The 20,089-nt window shown below is 41.5% G+C and overlaps 1 protein-coding gene across 1 annotated transcript in view; it reads left to right on the top strand.

Moving 5' to 3' along the window:
- The window catches only part of LOC122809211 (sodium channel modifier 1-like), a 366,965-nt gene that overhangs the window by 214,276 nt on the left and 132,600 nt on the right, over positions 1-20,089 (top strand). The window contains exon 4 of the mRNA XM_044080522.1: positions 17,349-17,446. Coding sequence (XP_043936457.1) covers positions 17,349-17,446 — 98 coding nt within the window. The remainder of the gene's footprint in view (positions 1-17,348; positions 17,447-20,089) is intronic.

Genomic DNA, 20,089 nt, shown 5'->3' with positions numbered 1-20,089 from the left:
CAGGTTCCACTTTCACACCCTGCCAAGGGCAAAAGGTATGCCAGACCTGCCACACAATCAATGGGCAGAGGCACAAAAGCAAGTTTCATCCCTCATGGATATGAGGGCCATTCAACAAGTACCACAACAAAGAGCAGGGTCAAGGATTTTACTCGAGACTTTTCTTGGTGCTCAGAAAGGACAAAGCCTGAAGACCAATATTGGACCTATCTATACTAAACACATTTCTGGATGCAAGAAGGCTTGGCTCGTAACTTTGGACCTAAAAGAGGCATACCTGCATGTCCCAATCAGGCAATCTTGCAGAAGATACCTCAGATTCATAGCTGGCTCAATGCACTACCAATTCTCTGCACTGCCCTTTGGCTTATCTACTGCACCCAGGGTCTTCACAAAATGCCTGGCACCAGTAATTGCATTTTGCACACAGAGGAATTCAAATATATCCTTACTTGGATGACTGCCTTATTCAAGCAGAGAACAAAGACATTCTACTTATGCCATATGCTGCCCGGTTAAAGAAACTCCAGCTCTACTCGGTTGCATACCGCCTGCTTAGAGGCGATCTGTGCCTGACGTATAAAGCCATGTCCAACCCGGAATTAATGGACATGCTGCACCTCAGAAAATCCAAGTCCCATCAAGCTACGCGCTCGAGGGACTTGAACCTCAGCACTGAAATAAATAAGACATGCTGGAGGGACAGATTCATAACCCAGAGGCTCCCTTCACTCTGGAATAGAATCCCAGTCCAATTTAGGCAGAGTCCCTCACTGACTCTCTTCAAAAGAAATCTTGACGAGTGGATGGGAGATCGTAGGCTTACCCTGGGTATCACTTCTGTGTCACTGCTAAACAGAGGCACAGTAAACTAACCTTGAAAAAGGGCATAGTAAAACATTTAAAATGGGTGGCGAAAGCCAAACACACTCTGGCTAGGCTTACAAATGCCCTAGGGCAGATAGCCTAGTATGAACCTATTAAAGTATCTGGTGTTTGTAAAAAGATTACTAATTTGTTTAGGGTACACAGTAAATGAAAAGAAATCAAAACTAGTACCCTCTCAAGAGATAATATTCCTGGGTGCAAGCTTAAAAACAACTACCCAGATGGCTTATCTCACGCCAGACAAACTAAGGCAACTGACTTCTTACTTCAAAATGTTGGCAACAAAGACCCAGTTATCTGCAAGGAAAATCCTGCAGGCTTTTGGCTTCATGGCATCCTGCATTCTGCTAATTCCATATGCCAGACTGCATATGAGGAAACTACAATGGTATCTAAAAAGTGTTTGGACTCAACATTGCCACAGCCTGGAAACATTAATTACCCTCATTCCCTGCCTGCAACAGGAGTTTCGATGGTGGGCACAGGCCTGTCACCACAACAAGGGACAGCCATTCACTTTACCCACAGCCAGTCAGACACTAACAACGGATGCATCAGATTATGCCTGGGGGGCCCACATGGCAGGAAAATGTATTCAGGGCCCATGACCCGCAAGCCAGATGCATCTTCATGTCCATCAAAAAGAGATGCTAGCTGTTCAGAATGCCCTGACAGCTTTCAAGGACCTACTTCATCCAGGACAACTACTGATAAAGACTGAGAATACTACAGTCATGTGGTACATAAACAAACAGGGAGGCACACATTCCTATCCCCTTTGCAGACAAGTCATGACTTTGTGGGACACAGCAATGACTTATCAAATTCACCTGCAAGCACAATTCCTGCCAGGAAAAATAAATACTCTGGCAGAAGAACTCAGCAGAAACCTCATGGATCCCCACGAGTGGAAACTGGATCCACAAGTCTTCAGCATGATAACAAGGAAATGGGGATAACCAGACATAGGTCTATTTGCCTCCCCTCACAACTGCCAATTACAGAGATTCTGCAGAAGGATTTATCACAAGCTAGCATGGAAAGTGGATGCCCTATCCTTCAGCTGGAAAACCCTAACAGTATATGCCTTTCCTCCACTGCCTCTCCTCCCCAAGATACTCCTAAAAATCAGACGAGAGAAGCCAAAAATGATACTGATTGCCCCAGACTGGCCTCGGCAGCACTGGTACCCAATCCTAAAGAATTTGTCTCAAGGTCCAGCCTGGACATTGCCTCAAACTTCACACGTATTGACCCAACAAAACAATCAGATCCTGCACAGCCAACCCAGGACCTTAAATCTGGCAGCATGGCAGATAATGTAGCCATTCAGAACACTCCTCTTTCAAAAGCTGTCATGGATGTTATCTTGGAGGCCAGGAGGCCCAGTACCAGAAAATCTTATGCAGAAAAATGGAAGAGATTCTGTGCTTGGAACCAGGAACAAGGAATTGACACGTTTGTACCAAATATTCCTCATATTTTACAATACTTAACTGAGATGCTGGACAAAGGCCTATCCTTTTCATCAATTAAGATTCATGCCTCTGCCATTTCTGCCCATTACAATACGGAGCCACCTATTTTTTCTCATCCTTTAATAAGGCAGTACCTCAGAGGGGCCAAAAACATAAGACCTCCAAGGAGAGCACCAATACCTGCATGGGACCTCAATTATGTCTTGGAAAAGCTCACACTACCTCCTTTTGAGCCAGCCTCAACAGCTGATATAAAATTCTTATCCTGGAAAACAGCTCTGCTCCTAGCAATAACCTCTGCAAGATGAGTCTCTGAGTTACAGGCACTCATGGCTGTGGAACCTTTTATCATTTTCCATCTAGACAGGGTTTCTCTAAGGACGAACCCTACATTCATGCCTAAGGTGGTGTCTAGTGTGGCCCTTAATCAAACCATTCACTTGCCTACCTTTTATCCAAACCCACAGAACAAGGGTGAGAGACTTCTGCATTCTTTGGACATACACAGACAGCTACGCTTCTACTTGGAAAGAACTAAAGCTTTCAGAAAGACTGAGCAACTTTTTGTGGCATATGCTGCAGGATCACAAGGAAAGGCTATCTCAGAGCAGACTATTTCTAAATGGATAGGCCATTGCATTCATTTCTCTTATTCACAGCATGGCAAATCAGTGCCTAAGGGCATTAGGCCACATTCTACCAGAGCAGCAGCCACTTCAGCAGCCTTCCTCAGAGGAGTACCAACCAAAGAAATCTTAGAGGCTGCAACTTGGAGTTCAGTGCACACTTTTACAAAGCACTACCACTTACCTCTCTACTCTAAATCCAGAGCAGGCTTTGCCACTGCAGTTCTGCAGGGCCTCATAGCCTCTCCTAATCCGATTTAGCCCAGCCACCCATCCTCAGCTTTGGGATTCAACCCAAGAGTAATGACTGCAACAGTGAAACACGATGAACATAGTACAGTTGTGTACCTACCATGAATGTAGATCTTCAAGTGTATTCACTGTTGCAGTTCAGGTTACCCTCCCACCATCCCCCTTTCATTTGCTGGGTCTTATCTGTACTTCTCTATCCTATACAACCTGTGTGGTGTATTTGCTTGTAGATGAAGGAAATGTTTACTTTAGTGCATGCATGTTTATTGACACAATCTATTTAGACTACCCTTCTGAGGGCACCTGACATCGGGGGCAAGAAAAACTGAAGAAAATGGTGTCGGTTGCATCTTTTATACCCCTGGCGCACTGACGTCAGGGAAGAGGTGACAGCAACCGACGCCGGACCAGGACTTTGGAATTCAGGCCGACTGCGGGTAGCCTGCCAGCAGGATAACCCTAGACTAATGACTGCAACAGTGAATACACTTGAACATCTACATTTATGGTAGGTACACAACTGTACTTTACTTCATTTCTTTTTTTCAGCCCCCTCTGGTTCTAAAATCTCTCCTGGACATTCCACCCCACCCAGTAGGAGTTGACCTATCTTGAGGTTTAAGACCTTAAATAAATAGCCATTCAAGAGGTCCCAACAGGACAACGAGGGTCCAGAACTTACTCTTGCTTCTTTTTAGTGCCAAAAAAGACCAGGGACCTGCGTTCAATTTTGGACCTCAGCAAACTAAACCTTTTGGTCAGGAAGTCCAAGTTCCAGATGGTCACTGTCCAGTCCAACCTGCCTTTGTTGCGCAAGGACGAATAAATGTGCTCGGTGGATTTCAAGGATGCATATCAAGATCAACAGATGCTCCAAGAGACACTTGCTCTTTCAGTTAGGGGCCAATCTCTACCAGTTCAGAGCCCTGCCCTTTAGACTCACCGCAGCCCCCCAGGTGTTCACCAAATGCATGGCACTGGTGGCAACTCATCTCCGGCTGCAGGGATTCCAGGTCTTTCCATCCTGGAGGATTGGCTCATCACAGCTCCCACGAGGCATCGACTATTAGTAGCCACCAGTCACACCTTCAGCATCTAGGCATCACAGTCAATCCGCCCAAATCCATTCTTTCTCTGAGCCCAATTATCGGGGTCCAATTGTGCATAGTATTGGAGACTCTGCACTACTCCTATGCAGGGTTCATCTCATTCGAGATCAGGTCTCTCATTTGCTGGATCTAGAGCGCCTGTCAGTTCATCTGATTCTTTAAGCACTAGGTTCGATGTTGGCAGCCATGCAGTTAGTGGTACTCGCCAAGTATTACATGCAGGCTCTTCAGTGGACCCCGGCAGTCCAGTGGTCCGCTTAGGTTCATCCCATGTCCATGACCATCAGGATGACTCAGGTTTGCAGAAATCACCTTGCTTGGTGGCTTCAGTCTTAGGACCTAATTCTAGGCAGACCATTATGTCTTTCCCCTCCCAAGGTCACAGTAACCACAGACCCCTCCCTGTTGGGGTGGGGTGGGCATTTTCAGGGCAGGACAGTTCAAGGCACATGGTCTTCCACAGAGACCAAATTGAACATAAATGTCCTGGAGATGAGAACAGCCCTTCTAATGTTGCAAGCGTTTCAGGAGTGCCTCTCTCTAGGGACCATAACAATTCAAAAGGGCAACATGTCAGTGGTCTGGTATATCAACAAGCAAGGGGGAACACTATCTTATCCTCTGTGCAGAGAGGTCATGAGTCTGTGGGAATGGGCTATGTCTTCCAGGTGCTTTCTTCTTGCAACACACATTCCTGGCAGTTCCAACTTGCTAGCCGGCAAACTCAGCAGGTATATCTCGAGTCCTCATGAGTGGTCCCTGAATCCATTCAACCTTTGGGATCAGCGATGCTGCAATCTCTTTGCCTCCGCAGTCAACCACAAATGCAGTAGTTATTTTGCCTTCATCCCTCCAGTGGGGGAATCACCCAGGGATGCTCTGATTCCTGATTGGCCGCTAATCTATGCTTGCCCTCCTACTCCTCTAATACCCAAGGTCTTGCAGAAAGCTCACTGTCTGAAGACTCCTCTCATCCTCAATGACCCCTTTTGGCCTCGTCAGATATGGTTATCCCTTCTACAGTCTCATCTGAAGTATCCTGCCTGGATATTGAATCCCATTCCGGATCTCATTTCCCATCCCTGGGGGCTTCCACGTCCCAGTCTCCGGACTCTTTGTGTAACCATATGGTTTCTCCAGTTTCAGTAATCCTTTCGCAGTCCAGGCTTCCTTCCCTGGTGAGGAGCATCATACTGGCATCTCAGAAGCAGTCTACGAAGAAGGTGTACTCCAGTAAATGGAAAAGATTTTCTGTTTGGGCCAGACAGTGTAATTTGTATCCTTTTTTGGCCCTGGTTCCTGATATTTTGCTGTTCCTGTCTTCTCTTTTTTAGGAAGGGGCTAGTTTCTCTACGATTATGCTCCATTTGGTTGGAGGAGCCAACCTTTTCTTCTAAACTGTGCAAAGCCTTTCTGAAAGGAGTTTTTCTTCTTAGACCGCCTATCAAAGAACCTTTCCCACCATGGGATTTGACCTTTGTGCTACAGTCCTTGACACAAAAGCCCTTTGAACTGACTGCTTCTTGTAATATTAGGTTCCTGTCTTGGAAGATGGCATTTTTAGTGCCAAGAGAGTCTGAGAACTGCAGGCTGTAAGCATAGACCTCCATTTATGGTCTTCCACAAGGAAGGTCCCTTAGAATAAATCCTTCATTTATTGTGAAAGTGGCTTCAGAGGCTAACCTCAATTAATCAGTACAACTACTGGTTTTCTTCCCTAACTATTCTAACAAAGGAGAATATATCCTGCATTGTTTAGATATCCATAGACAATTACGTTTCTATCTGAAAAGGACTGAGTCATTTTGGAAGTCGAGCCAGCTCTTTGTGGCCTTTTCTCAAAACAGAAAGGGTTTGGCAGTTTCTAAAGTAACTATCTCCAGATGGATTGCTAGGTGTATTTCCTACATTTATGATGGCAGAAATGTAGAGCTATGTAGACTAGATAAGGCCCACTCTACTAGGTCTGTGGCTATGTTTTCAGCCTTCTTGGTTAAACTTTCTTTGGATGAGATTTGTGCGGCTGCTACTTGGTGTAATCCCCACATGTTTGTTTCACACTGCAAGTTGAACTTTGTGTCTAGGAACAAGGCTTTCTTTGGTTCCTCTGTGCTCGAGCATATCCTTCCTTGAGGCCACCCAAGGCTCATAGTAGCTGGGGATTCTGACCCATTTGTGATGAGTAATGACATGGATAGCATCAAATAAAGAGTATTACCATAACTTGGAATCTGTGCTATACGGTGTCATTATTCATCACATTCCTGCCCTCCTTTCCCCCTTTCTTCTGGGGATCTGGTAGAGCTGGAGTGGTTCATTCTTGGGATATTTAAATCTCTTATGCAGACTGTTCTGCATGTCCATTTGTTCCTCAAACTCAGTCTGAGGGTTAGAGGTCAGCAGGGGATTATGGGAAGGGGAGAAGCTTGATCTCGGGATCTGTCTATTAGTTGCTGGCTCGGATTAGAGGTTGGAGCCAAGACCCATTCGTGATGAATAATGATTCTGGATAGTGCAGATTCCAAGTTATGGTAAGTACATAAGTCTGTTAAGTAAAAACAAGAGAGGAGCGCTTTTGACCTTGTCACTGCTTCATCAGATATAAGTTGTAATAAATAATATATACTTTTCTATTTTCCATATAAAAAAAACATGTAAATTACACTGAAGGCATTAATCCAAGAGCACTTAAACAATCTCATTCAATGAGAATGAATGGAACGGTAATACATACATAGTTTGGATTTTTATTGTGATTGGCGCTGTTTGCTCCTTATTTAAGTACAAAGTCACTGTATATCTTGCTGTTGATCAGTGTGCTTACATGTCAAATAACAACAAGCATCTAGTCCTGCATTTGCCATATTACTGTAGCAGATAAAGCAGATGGTGGAGAGACTTGTCTCATTGTGAGATGCTGTGATGCTAGAGGGGAGGAGTGTGGAGGTTATCAGAACCCGATAAGGAATTCTGCTGCTAAGGGCTGGGGTATAATTAAGCAATAACCAACAACGTGGTGTGGTATATTGAAGATTTACCCACGGTTGGTTTGGTTTAATCATGAGGGCGAAGCCCGAGTGATTAATCAAGCCAACCGTGGGTAAATCTTCAATATACCACAGCCACGGATTCGGTTATTGCTATTATACAATGACATTATTTAAGAAAAAAAATGCTTACTGTTCTTAAATAATGCCTTTGTATAACGGCAGATTGCTGTTCTTCTGCCAGTTGTGGTATACAGATTCTGCTTTTTGATGTACTGCGCATGCGTATGGAGCTTGCATTCCCATGCATACCCAGTACATCAAGGCTTTGAAACAGAAGCAACGGAGAAAAGAAAGTCTCCGTTGCTCCGTTTTCTCTCTTTTTTTTTTTTTTTTTTTTAATTGTACAAAAAAAGGTTTGGGGGCAGATTATACCAACGGAAAAAAGTCCGGGCGACCGGACCTTTTTCCGTTGGTATATTGTGGGATTTACAATGGGCACGCTGGTTGGGCTGGCCAATCAGCTTGCACGTTTTAGAATATTAATAGGGAGGAATTGTATAATTAGAACTTAGCAACTGTGTGTCAGTCTAAGAAGTATTTGAGAAAAGAGATGAGAGCAGATTATCCTCAGGGTTGGTAAAAAGACCAGCTAAAAGAAAAAAAAAAAAAAGAAACGTATGAATGTTTGTGTATGTGGTTGAAAATAGGAGAGGGGAATTTCTGCAAGTTAGTGTGTTAGTTCCACATACCCATTTATACATTTACAGTTCCCCATTCAGTCATATGGACTAGTTGTAAAGATGGATAAGGATTTACTATGTTTGGTATACATTGGTAGCCTATTCCAGAGTCAAGGGATTTATTGAATTATGAACATATTACTCTAAAAGGTGTTGATGTTTCAGTGAAGCTTGATGTCTTAGGAATGGGTATTGGATTGCCTGTTTGTGTTGTGGAAGTGGATGATATCAAACAGTATGGGTCATTCATACCTCTGTAGTTCAAACAAACAAATTTGTTGGTGATGAAGTATACCGAAAGGGATTTTAGTCCATTAGTATAGCATGTGATGTCTTTCTCTTATGTCTTTTTGATCAGAAAATGTTGTGTCTTTCTGACTGATTTTTGTGTCTAGATAGCTACACCCCAAAGCAGACATTATATTCTAGGATGGCCCTGATAATGGAGAAGTACAGTAGTACAAAGACCTCTTCATACGTAGAGTATAATTTAACAGATAAGCCGAGCAAGATATAAGGACTTCCTCTTGACAGCTGTGCTTAAAGGCAAAGGAGACCTCATTATTAGCATGGGTGCCCAGGTTTCTCATAAAAAATGTCTGTTTAAAAAAAAAAAAAAAAAAAAAAAAGAGTACAAGGAATTCTATACCGCGAGATGGAGGAGGTCTTGCCAAACATGACAGTACTGCATTTTTTGCATACAGGGTGAGCTCATGACTAGCATACCAGGCACTGGCATGATTAAGTCACTCTTGCAGAATTTGGGTATCTGAAGGGGACTGGATAACTACTTCCAGTTTACAGTCATCAACAAACTTGGATAACAACAAACCTTCTACATTAGGTTTAACCTCAGAGAAGTAAATGTGAAAGAGGAGGGGGCACAAGGTAGAACCCTGGTAGGAAAAGAACATTGTACTCTCACTGAATGGGATTGGTTAGCAAAGCAGTTTGTCTAGCTGACAGCAAATGGGTTGTTATTTAGTTTAGAAATCTTCCCAATAATGCAAGCATGAGTAATTATGTTGAAGACCTTAACTAGGTCAAAGGAGGCAGTATAGAGATTTAAACCCCTATCAAGCACTTCAGCAACTCTGTCAGATATATCAACCAGGTTAAGTAGACATGACTTGACTGACAAATCCAGACTGACTTGGGTCAAAGGTTTGTAGGGTACCAGTGTCTCTGTTGATAATTCCTGCAGTTATGCCCTTCATGGCCTTGCATATTAGACTATTTTGACTAATGGGCCTGTAGTCTCCTGCAACAGCTGAGATGCCAACCTTTTGTAGAGAAACAGTGATGGCAATTTAATGTTTTTTGGGTACAGTGCCTGTGGATAAGCCGAAGTTGAAGATCTTTGAGAGAGGGGATTAATTTGTGATTAAAACTGGCTAACAAGCATCGTTCAATATTAGCAGACCCTGTGGAACTCTTATTTTTGATGAGAGGGCTTGTGACCTGATTGTGGGTAATTTCAGGGTGGAGGTGTTTTGGCAGGATTGTTAAGAATGTTTATGTGGGTAAATGGAATAAAGTTAGAGATGAATTTGCCTGCAAGAATGTTTGCAATTGATATGCAGTTTTAGTAAGAAACACCATTTGGTAAGCGTTCTATGCATGGTTGGATATTATGTCTTAGTTACTTGATATAAAAAGAAAGCCTTATGGTTATGTGCAGTGGTAGTGTTTGTTATAACCCTGAATAGTTGCTTATTGGCTTTGCACATTTTAGCTTTTTGCTCAAAACTTGAGATTCCTTCTGTTATTGGAGAATGGGCTGATACTAAAGTCCAGCCTCTTAATGTGGGAACTCGGCTCCACATTTTACTCTTAAATTTATCAGTATACATTTGATGGAGAGGAGACTGCCTACTCAGTACATTTTCCATGAGGGGCTAGAACTCAGGGAAGTAAGCCTTTGGATGGGTGGAGTTTGCAATTCTTGCTTACCCAGAATGGCAGTAAATAGTGTAAGGTTGGTTCTGGAGAAATGATAGTAGGATTACAGTGTTTGTATGTAGAAGAATACAGCTATGTCATATTGGACGAGGGGATAGGTTGATCATAGGGATAGTATAGGAAGAAGAACAGTTGGTTAGGATGAGATCTGAAGAATTTTATCCTGACAGGAGAGAGAGAACAATTTGCTCTAGGCAAATGTTGTGACAAAAATAAAAAAACAGTGGATGGTAGGTCCGCTAGATCACAGAGGGTTGGTTAAAGTCACCAAGAAATTATTGTTTTGGTGTAATGGAGAGGTTCTCAGACTGATTTAGATAGTGAGTGTGCTCTGAAGGGGACATGGAAGTGGAGTCTATAATAGGTGATGATGCATGTTGTAATGGGACTATTTGTAAATGTGAATTATCTTTCACAGTTATCTGCTGATTTGAAGACATGATAGGCACTGAGGGAGTGCTGTCACAGCCTTGAAACCATGTTTTGGTAGTTAAATAACTATCAGTGTCTTTGAAGGGTCAGAAAGGCTTCAAGCTCAGAAATATTATTGTTCAAGCTTTTGGAACTGAGCAGAGCTATTATGATGAATTTGCGTTATGGTTATGATCCTGGGTTGATTTTGCCTAAAACAATGCACTGTGTGTGCTGCAGAAGTTTTTGCCAGCAGGAGAAAGGCAGGTTGTGAAGTGCGAGCCATCTTTGGGGAAGCAATAGGGAACATTGACAGTCTAATCCCAGACAGACACATATGACTCCCCTTAGAATGGCACCAGTTAACTTGCCAAGTGTTGAACGAAGTGATTTATCTTTAAAGTCTAAATAGGTTGCACAAATTGTATAATTAAAAGAAAATCTGTATCTATTACTTTTTACTGTTAAGCTTATTTGTTTTTGTACCTTGGTTATGACTAGAAAGGTTAGTTGGCCAGTTAGCCTACCCAGTATTCAAACTGTTGGTGAATAAATATAGTTGAACCCTCCTAAACTAAGGCTGACTTTTGTCTTAATGTTGCATAAGAATTAGTTATGTGAAGTGGTGTAGAAGTACAGTAAACCCATTGTATCACAATATATCAGTATCTCCCTCTCAGTGGATATCATTTCCCAAAAATCTTTGGATCTGACTATTGTCATTCTTCCTGTTCTGTTAACAAAGAAACATTTTGAAGCCCTGAGGTTGGCAGTTTTGAAATTCCAAAACTTGTTAGTGTAAGTCCCAGAATAGTTAGACTGCATGACCAAAAACGGAGACTTGCATATACTAAGGCCAAGATTGCTTTCCTCAGAATATTCCCTTTTCTCTGAGGTATGGCAGTGTTGGAGTTGGTATATGTAAGTTTGGAAGGGAGGGGGGCAAGACTTCCACATCAGGGGAACAGGGTGGCTTGCCCACCCTGCAAAAACAACATTAAAGTACAAAAGTAATGTTCAGCATTCATTGTTTCCTTTGATTTCAATGTTTTTCGTCATTTCAGGAGTTACTATTATGGAGTTATCTTGAGAGTTTATAGTGAATGAACTTCTCCTGTTGACAACTTTAAAACCTAAACCTGTCGTCAGTCTCCAAGGGGAGAGCATTTTTTATTGACATTATTGTCTACTTCTCTGTGATTCTGTTGATAACAAAGTTGTATATATACAAGTCATAGAGTTAATGGAGGTGTAGGCAGGTATACAGTTCTGTTGATAACAAAGTTTTGTGTGTGTGTGTGTGTGTGTGTGTGTGTGTGTGTGTGTGTGTGTGTGTGTGTGTGTGTGTGTGTGTGTGTGTGTGTGTATAATATATTAGAGTTAATGGTAGTGTAGGCAGGTATACAGTATATTATCATCTAGTGGTATGTATCATTTAATTCCACTAATATTAAGGAACAAACTGTAATAATAAGGAGAGGACATAGCCATTGACAAGTATCCCTGGACTAGATAAGGGTCCATTTTGAGATGATTCTTTGATGGCTGAAAAGTTGTCAGCAAATACTGCAAGGGTCCTACAGTGTGACAGTCCAGCACCAGAGAAGTCCAAGTGATATAAATGCAGTGGTCTGTCAAGACAGGAGACTTGTTGGCATAACTTGTAATGTAGCTTCATTATCCAAACACCATTTCTTGGTTGTATCTCAGTAAAGCTCATCTGTGGTCTAATAAGGGAGGAGAAGTGTGGGGAAGCTATACTGAATTAAAACAAATGTGCTTATTTTTTTTTTAGTAAAAAAAATACAAATGTATTAACCTTTACAGATCATGCAGTTATTCTCTTGCAGAAGCATGTCATGCCTTTGAGAATGAATCTCTTCTTAAACAGAGAGACAAAGGTGGCACAGTTTTTTTTTCAAGCTTTCCACTTCCCCTCAAAGGTTTTTGACATAAATGAACAAACTGCTTTTACAGAGCTAAGTGATTAGTGCAAACAGAAAACTAACTTGCATTTTAATTCTGACTCAAACAGGAAATAACCTCAGACTCTTCTAAATTTAAAATGCACCTGCTTAGATTCAGTTACTCTTACCCTTCTGGAGTATGCTCAGAGGACTTTTTGGACTGAGAGGTCATATCTAGTAGTTATTACTTGTGAGTCTTCTACACCAGCTCTTGATGTTATGAGAAGCCTGTGCTGTCCAACTGAGGATTTTTGCCATTTGAGTAATTTTGTGCATCATCCAGGCAACACTCTCCCTTCCATGTGGATGGACATGCCCATCTTCCCTGCCTGCACAATCAGGCATCCAAGTTGCTATTCAAACTTAGGTCACCTGAGCTATAGGCAGCACTTCCTCCATACACGCCACCAGTGTGGGCAAAAGTCAACTTTATGTTTGTCAAACAGGAAATTTTTGTACATATTCAGAAGACATTTTAATAAATGTACCTTTTCAATCTTATTTATCATGATCATTGCTTAGTCTGGTCATATATAGGTTCATAGATGTGTACTAGATGTGTACTAGGCTAATGGCCCTGGAGCCTTTACCAGCCTAGCCCATAGAAGTGCCCTGGCATCGTGCCCGATGTTAGTTCCCAGTGCTTCTATCAAGTAGAGCCACTGCAGTGATCCCCGGGGTGAACTTTCTATTTACCATCCATTCATCAAGATTTCTCTTGAAGAGGGCCAGTGAGGTGCTCTGCTTGACATGTATGGGAAGTCTATTCCAGAGCATGGGCAGTCTCTGGGTTATGAACATGTCCCTCCAACATGTTCTGTTGATTGTGGTAATGAGGTTGAGGTCTTTGGAGTGTATGGTGCGGAGAGATTTGGATTTCCTTAGATGTAGCATTTTTAACAGAGGTGGGTCAGACATGGCTTTGTAAATCAAGCAGAGATTGCTTCTTAGTAGATAAATATGAGACAGAGAATAGCCAGAGTTTTTTCAGTCTGTCCATGTAGGACAACATTTTAAGGCCTAGGATCTTCTTTGTGAGGTACTTTAGTGGCCTTTTCAGCTGTTGCATGCGTCTAGTGAGGTACATGCCAAATGGGACATTATACTGAATGATTGGCCTAATGAAGGAAGAGTAGAGAGAGATGATGACCTCTTCCTTCCTGGATGCAAAACCCTTGATAATGAGTTGCAGCACATAGAAGGACTTTCTGACCACAGTGGCAATGTGGTGGTCGAAGGAGAGGTTGCTGTCAACCTGTGTCCCTAGAGCTCTTATAACACCTTCAGTGTTCAGTGGGGTCCCATCGATGTGGTAATCAGAGGGAACTGAGTTTTTCCCAAAGGGGATGACAACACATTTTTTGGCATTAAGCTTAAGGCCGTGGTTTCGACATCAGTCATTGGTCTCAGTGAGGCCTTTCTGTAGGCTGTCTACATCACTTGGGGAGTTAATGGCTCCCAGCTTGCAGTCATCTGTGAACTTGGTCAGCCAGAATCCCTCTGTGTTGGCTTGGACGTCTGAGAAGTAGATGCCAAACAGGAGAGGACCCAGGACCTCTCTGTGGGACTCCACTCATGACTGGTCGGCAGTCTGACTTGGAGTCCACTACTTTCACACTGTGGGTTCTAACTGTGAGCCAATTTGCAACCCACCTAGTGATATAGGGGTTGATGCCTAGTTTAGTGAGTTTATCAATAATTCCTGAGTGGGGAAATGGTATCAAAGGCCTTGGCCAGATCGAGGTAGGCTGTATGAACTGCCTTGCCCTCATCCACAGCTCTGGTTACTGACTCAAAGAAGTCAACTAGGTTGAGCAGGCATGCTCTACCTTTCACAAAACCAAATTACATAGGATCTAGAGTTTGGAGATTCCCTATATCCTTGTTAATTAGGTCCATGATGATGCGCTCCATAGCCTTACATATCAGACTTGTCAGGCTAATGGGGCGATAATTCCCAAGGTCTATAGTCGTTCCCCCTTTATGGAGAGGGATGACTGTAGCAGTGCGCCATTCGGTAGGGACAAAGCCTGAGGTGAGGCTGTGATTGAACATGGCACACAGATGTGGTACCAGTTCACTTTGTAGTTCATGTAGAACACATCCAGGGATATTGTCGGGTCCCATGAAAGCCATATTCTTGGCCTTGGACAATGCAGCTTTAACTTCTGCTGCAGTAATGCTGGGTGCCTGGCATTCCTCCGGTATTATGATTGGTCCTTTATGGGGGAGAGAGGGGTAAAGCTGGCACTGAATCTGTTGACCAGTGTGTTGGCAATATCTGTTGGCTCAGTATAGGAGGTACCGTTGTGCAGTAACTCAGAGCAAACCTGGTATTGCCGTTGACATTTTTGATATAACTATAAGAAGTCTTTATGGTTGTTTTTTAGTGTCTGCCGCAATTCTGCCTTCATAGCTGGCTTTAGAGGTTTTGATGAGGGATCTCAACTTTTTGTTGAGACTAATAAGGGAGTTTTTCCAGTCTTGGGAATTCATCTTTTTCTACAACAGTTTCTTCCTTCTGTTGTAGAGTTTATTAATGGCAGGGGACCACCAGATTGGCTTCCTTTTTTGGAGGAGAGCATCTTGGTTCTCCTGGATATGGCTAGTTCCATGCATTTATGTACATGTTCGTACAGTGCATTGGTTTATGATTCAGCAGTCATGCATCTATTTTCCATTGACATGGGTGCCATGAAATTAGCCACTTCTGTTTTTAGGAGCCCAAAGTCAGCTTTGGAGAAGTTTTTCATGATGGTACCTTTGAAGGGGGTATGGGTGAGATGTGCCATGGTGATTAGTTTGTGGTCGGGTCTAACCAGTTGACTATTGGTGTAGAGCAACAGTTGCCTATGTTAGTAATAACCAGGTCAACAATGTTGCTTCCTCTAGTGGGGGTAAGAATGAGCTGGTCCAGGACATTCAAACTGATGAATTCCAGGAAGTGTTGGGCCAGTCTATTGGTGCATGAGTAGTTTTTCTAGTTGATGGAGAGGTAATTGAAGTCACCTAGTATGAGAGTGTTGGGTTGGACCCCAATAGTTTCCAGGGTGCTTAGGAACATGGAGTCAGAGTCTTGGGACATGGTTGGGGACCTATAGCAGGCCATGAATTGCCATCTTACCCAATTTTAGTTGTACCTGAAGTATCTCAGATGTGTCCTGCTGGTCTGCTAGTCAGGAAGTGTGCATATCCTTTATGAATATGGAGACACCAGCGCCTTTGGAGCTTCGGTCCATGTTCTGGGGCCAAAAGGTATGAAATGAGTTATAGCCTGGTAGCGCAGGGGTGCTTTCTGCTGCTTTAAACCAGGTCTCTGTTACAGCACAAATGTCGATGTTCTCCATTTTGAGGAGTGCTTCGAGCAAGTGCATCTTGAGATTTAGACTTCTAGCATTGAGCACCCTGACCCCCAGATTGCATTGATTTATAGCTGTTACGGTGTTAATTTGGTCTTTGGAACATCGCCTAAAAAAGGCACCTTAGGGGTGGCAAGAGCCTTAGCCAGTATCCGGAAACCCAGGGGGTGACACATGCAGGCCACCTCTGGCAAAGCATCAAGGTCTGTCAATCATGCCATCCCAAGCAGATTGATACTGGATCCCCTTAGAATGACACCAGAAACTTAGCCAATTGTTGAAGTCAGTCATTTTCTGCTTGTACTGCGGTGTCATTCTGGGCAATGGTAGGATGCTGCTTAGGGCTAGGGTCATACCTGCCTGGGCCACTTAATCTGATAGCTCCTCCATGTCTCTCTTCATGTGGTCCAGGGAGGTACATCTCAGGTCATTCACACCCACATGGACAGTGACAGAGTCATACTTGTACTTGTTATGGAGTGACCTGAGTGTGTGTGTTATGTGTTGGATTCTGGCACCCGATGACAACTGACTTTTACCTTCTCTTTATTCAACCTAGTGAGTGGGACATCAGTGTGCCTCACTATCGAGTCTCCTATGATTAGTGTATTGGGCAAGCTGTTTTGCCTTAGGGGCTTAGGTTGAGGGGCACAATGTATAGGTGAGCTATGCGTCTTGTGGTTTATGCTGTGTTGTGTTGGTGGAGTGCGTTTCTACCTTGGAGGTCTCTGCTGTTTGGGTAGATTTCTATTGAGAGCCTCCGCGAAGGTGGGTGTGTGGTTTGTGTTTTTATGTGAGAGCTGTGTGAGCTGAGATATGTGGATAATTTCATCATTATTCCATCTATAGACAATTTAACCAGACTGTTCTGTCAGAACACGTAATCTTCCGTGTGGAATAGTTTTTGATGCTCTATAACTTTTTGAAAGGACCCTTTTAATAAGGGTCTCTACCTACATCTCTTTTAACTATCACAATTTCTGCAGTTGATTTCCTGTTACAGCACTGGTTGTAACACTTCTGGTTCTCTTTTTACATAGACTTTGCAATGTTTGTCTCATAAAAAACACTAAAAACAACTAAGTGTTGAGACAACAGCAGCTGTGGAACTACAGCAGAGTGGTATAACAGTAGCCATGGCACCACAGCAAATAATTAAATGCAGACTTACTTGTAACTGAATAACAGCACATGCAATTTACTTGCACAAACCATACAAAGAAATATACTAGCCATACAACTAAATAAAAGTGTGTAAGTAAATGCTGATCCACTGAACTGCATCACAAAATTGGGATGAGCATCCACACACGTAATAAGAACCTTTATATATGCATAAAGAAACCATAGCTTCATGACAGTTTTGTACAAGTCATTGGTGACACGATTTTGTTATCTCAGCACAAGATATTGTGATACCATCTGAAGAAAATAATTTTTATAAGATATTAGAGAGCTTTGTACATGATCTCCTCATTGTCAAGTTGCAGTAAATGTTGCTGGTCCTGCATTTTATAAACTATCACTGAATTTCTGTTTAATAAAAGCAATTTTCTCATTTTCTAGGTCTGCAAAGTTTTTATGGCAAGAAACGAGAGTTAGAAAATGAAGTTGAAAAAAGGCAGCATAAAGCATTTTTGCAAGGGGAGGAAGCCATAAAATCGGTATAAATACTTAATTCTTATTTTTTCATTGAATTTTCAACTATCTTCAAATTATTGAGTGGTACATCCCAGTGCAGTACGCAGAATGACATTTTCACCAACGTTTTATGGCTTTATAGATGAAACTTTTTAATGCTGGTGAATTGGTTTCTAAGTTACTAGAGCAGTCAAGATTGAACAAGACTGAGTAACTAGCAAGAAAAGAGAATTGTATGCATACTGCGCTTTCAGATATATTGTCTACATCATAACATCATGCTACTGCTGGAGAAGCCAAAGTATTTCTTTAGGTCTGGTGTCATGGTGCAGGAACTGCTTCTTGCTTCTGTGCTACTGATACAATCCTGACTTCTCCGCTATCATTAATCACTTTCGTCCTGCATTTTTTTTTTATCAATGAATTGCAGTACATCCTGTCATGTAGATTTGAGAGTTACCAGCTAAACGATGCTAGTTTGGTCTGAATTTAAAAGACTCAGCAGAGCATAGTATTTTACAACTTTAAGTATTTTAAGAACACAAGAGATAGATGTCAGAGAATTATGGTGAATATATCATTTTTATCTTCCATTAATTAGTGTTCAGGACATTTTTTTTTATTCCTTCTGTAGTTGTCTGCTATTAACTGTGTCCCAGAGCCCATCTTACAGGGCAGAATTTTGGTTAATGGTTCAGAATGCCAAAGTGGACCAAATTGTCCATGGACTGCAGTTGTAGAAAATTGGGGTTATTCATAGTGTAATGTTTATATAAGCTTGTTCTGTCTGAAGTGGCATATTGTCTGTTTTGTCAAATTGTATCCCTGACACAGGCAGCTTAAGGTTTAGGCCAGAAATGTTTAGTTTTTACGGTTTATCTTGTCCATTAAGGAATGCATGAGATCATCTGCTTGAATTGCATTCACATTGTAGTTCATTAATAAAGTCATACAGTTTAATGAATATCTAGAGAATGTTACAGAAATTCTATTAGTTAAGTATACAGTTAGTTAAAGCAGAAAATTGTTTTTTTAAATATTAAGCAGGGTATGTACTCTGTTGTTATCCATAACATGCACTTTGGATATATAAAAGTTGGTGGCTACTGTGGTTTAAAAGATTTCAGGTTAAAACGTAGGTTCACAAGTTTAGAGACTCTGAAGGCTTGCAAATATGAAACTGAAGGTCACCATTAATAATAAACTGAAGGTCACTATTAGTAATGTCTGGCAGATTTCCCCAACTCTTATTAGAAATGGTAGACAGAAATTATTTCTTTTTTGGAGCTTCAGTTAAAAAATCTTTGCAAATTCTGTGTGTATATTTTCTTTGGAGAAAGCTTATAAGTGACTAATAGTAATTTAGTGAGATATTGTACTCCTTTATTTCATTCTTTACATGAGTATTACTCTGAGATGAAGCGAGAACACATTAAGACGGCATGTTCTCAGTAAACAGATTTATCTAGAATGGAATAATTATCTATTTATAGACTAATGTAGACCTCACATCAGAAAAACACATGCTTCCTTCATTAGAATTACTCAATGATATATTCAGAAGGCAGTGAAGTAAAGAGCACCTCCTGACAGAAGCTTTACTGTGCTGTAATGCAGACTGTTAATGCCTTGCAGTTTATGTGATGCAAGTACATTTGTAAGTGCATTGCTCATACAACTGTAATTTTACAATTTCTGAAGTCAGTGATTAGTCTTGAAGCTTGACCTGTTTTTGTGTAAACACAGTTACCGAATTTTTGATGCCCTCTTACAGATTAATTTCTTGGAATAGTGTCTGTAGCTCAGTACATCATTCCCGTATCTTATTTTATATTGTTTTGAAGAGTATTTTGTTCATTTTTATTGTGCCATCCATTTGGTATTAGACGACGCAGTTTTCTTTCTGTTGGAGTATCATTGCATATCTACTGAATTTCACTAAAGTTCTGTAGCTGTGCATAGTAGTTAAAACCAGTTTTAAAATGTAAACAGGGGTCATGTTAGCTGTGCATAGTAATGTCTTCAGTACATTAAGAAGGAGAAGAGTGTAACTGCTTTATGAGTTTGTGTGTGTTTTGAGGCCTCAGAACAGATGACTTGTGGTAGTAGAGGAGGCATCCCCAGTATGCATCTCCCAAAGTCCCATTTTGGTAGATGGGAGGTTAGATCTGGAAAACGTGAATGTGAAAGCTCCAAGTCTGTTTGCATGAATAACTGCTACAGTCTGAGATTTATGCGGTCTGAAAGTTCTTAATATTCACTTATTTTAATATCCTAACTACTACTACCTCTATCAAAATGAGTTTTATCCTTAAAATCTATCCTGGTTTATTCAAATTCTTCTCCTGTTGAAGGCCAGATTAATAAATTCACTTTTAAGAAATTGGTATTTTGGTGTCAAACAGTATACACTTTCTGAAAAAAAAAAGTTGTTGCTCATTAACTCTCAGAGCTTAATCTAGCAACCATTTCCCTACATTTTTAAAACTGTGTGAGCAGTTAAACTGTCAGTGAAAATTTTCCTGTGAAGCTTGATATTGCATCTCTGTAAGTTGTACATAGGCAAGATTACAAATGATCAGTTGCTCTGTAGTTGTCCAAAGAGATGAGCTCAAATCACCACAAAGAGAAAAAATAATTTCAAATGTTTATTCTGAATGTAGTAA

The sequence above is a fragment of the Protopterus annectens genome, chromosome 8.part0, assembly GCF_019279795.1.
Source record: "Protopterus annectens isolate FY-2018-M chromosome 8.part0, PAN1.0, whole genome shotgun sequence".
In the NCBI taxonomy this organism is placed as follows: domain Eukaryota; kingdom Metazoa; phylum Chordata; order Ceratodontiformes; family Protopteridae; genus Protopterus; species Protopterus annectens.
The sequence above is the reverse complement of the archived record's forward strand: the minus strand, read 5'-3'. Positions and strand labels throughout refer to the sequence as shown.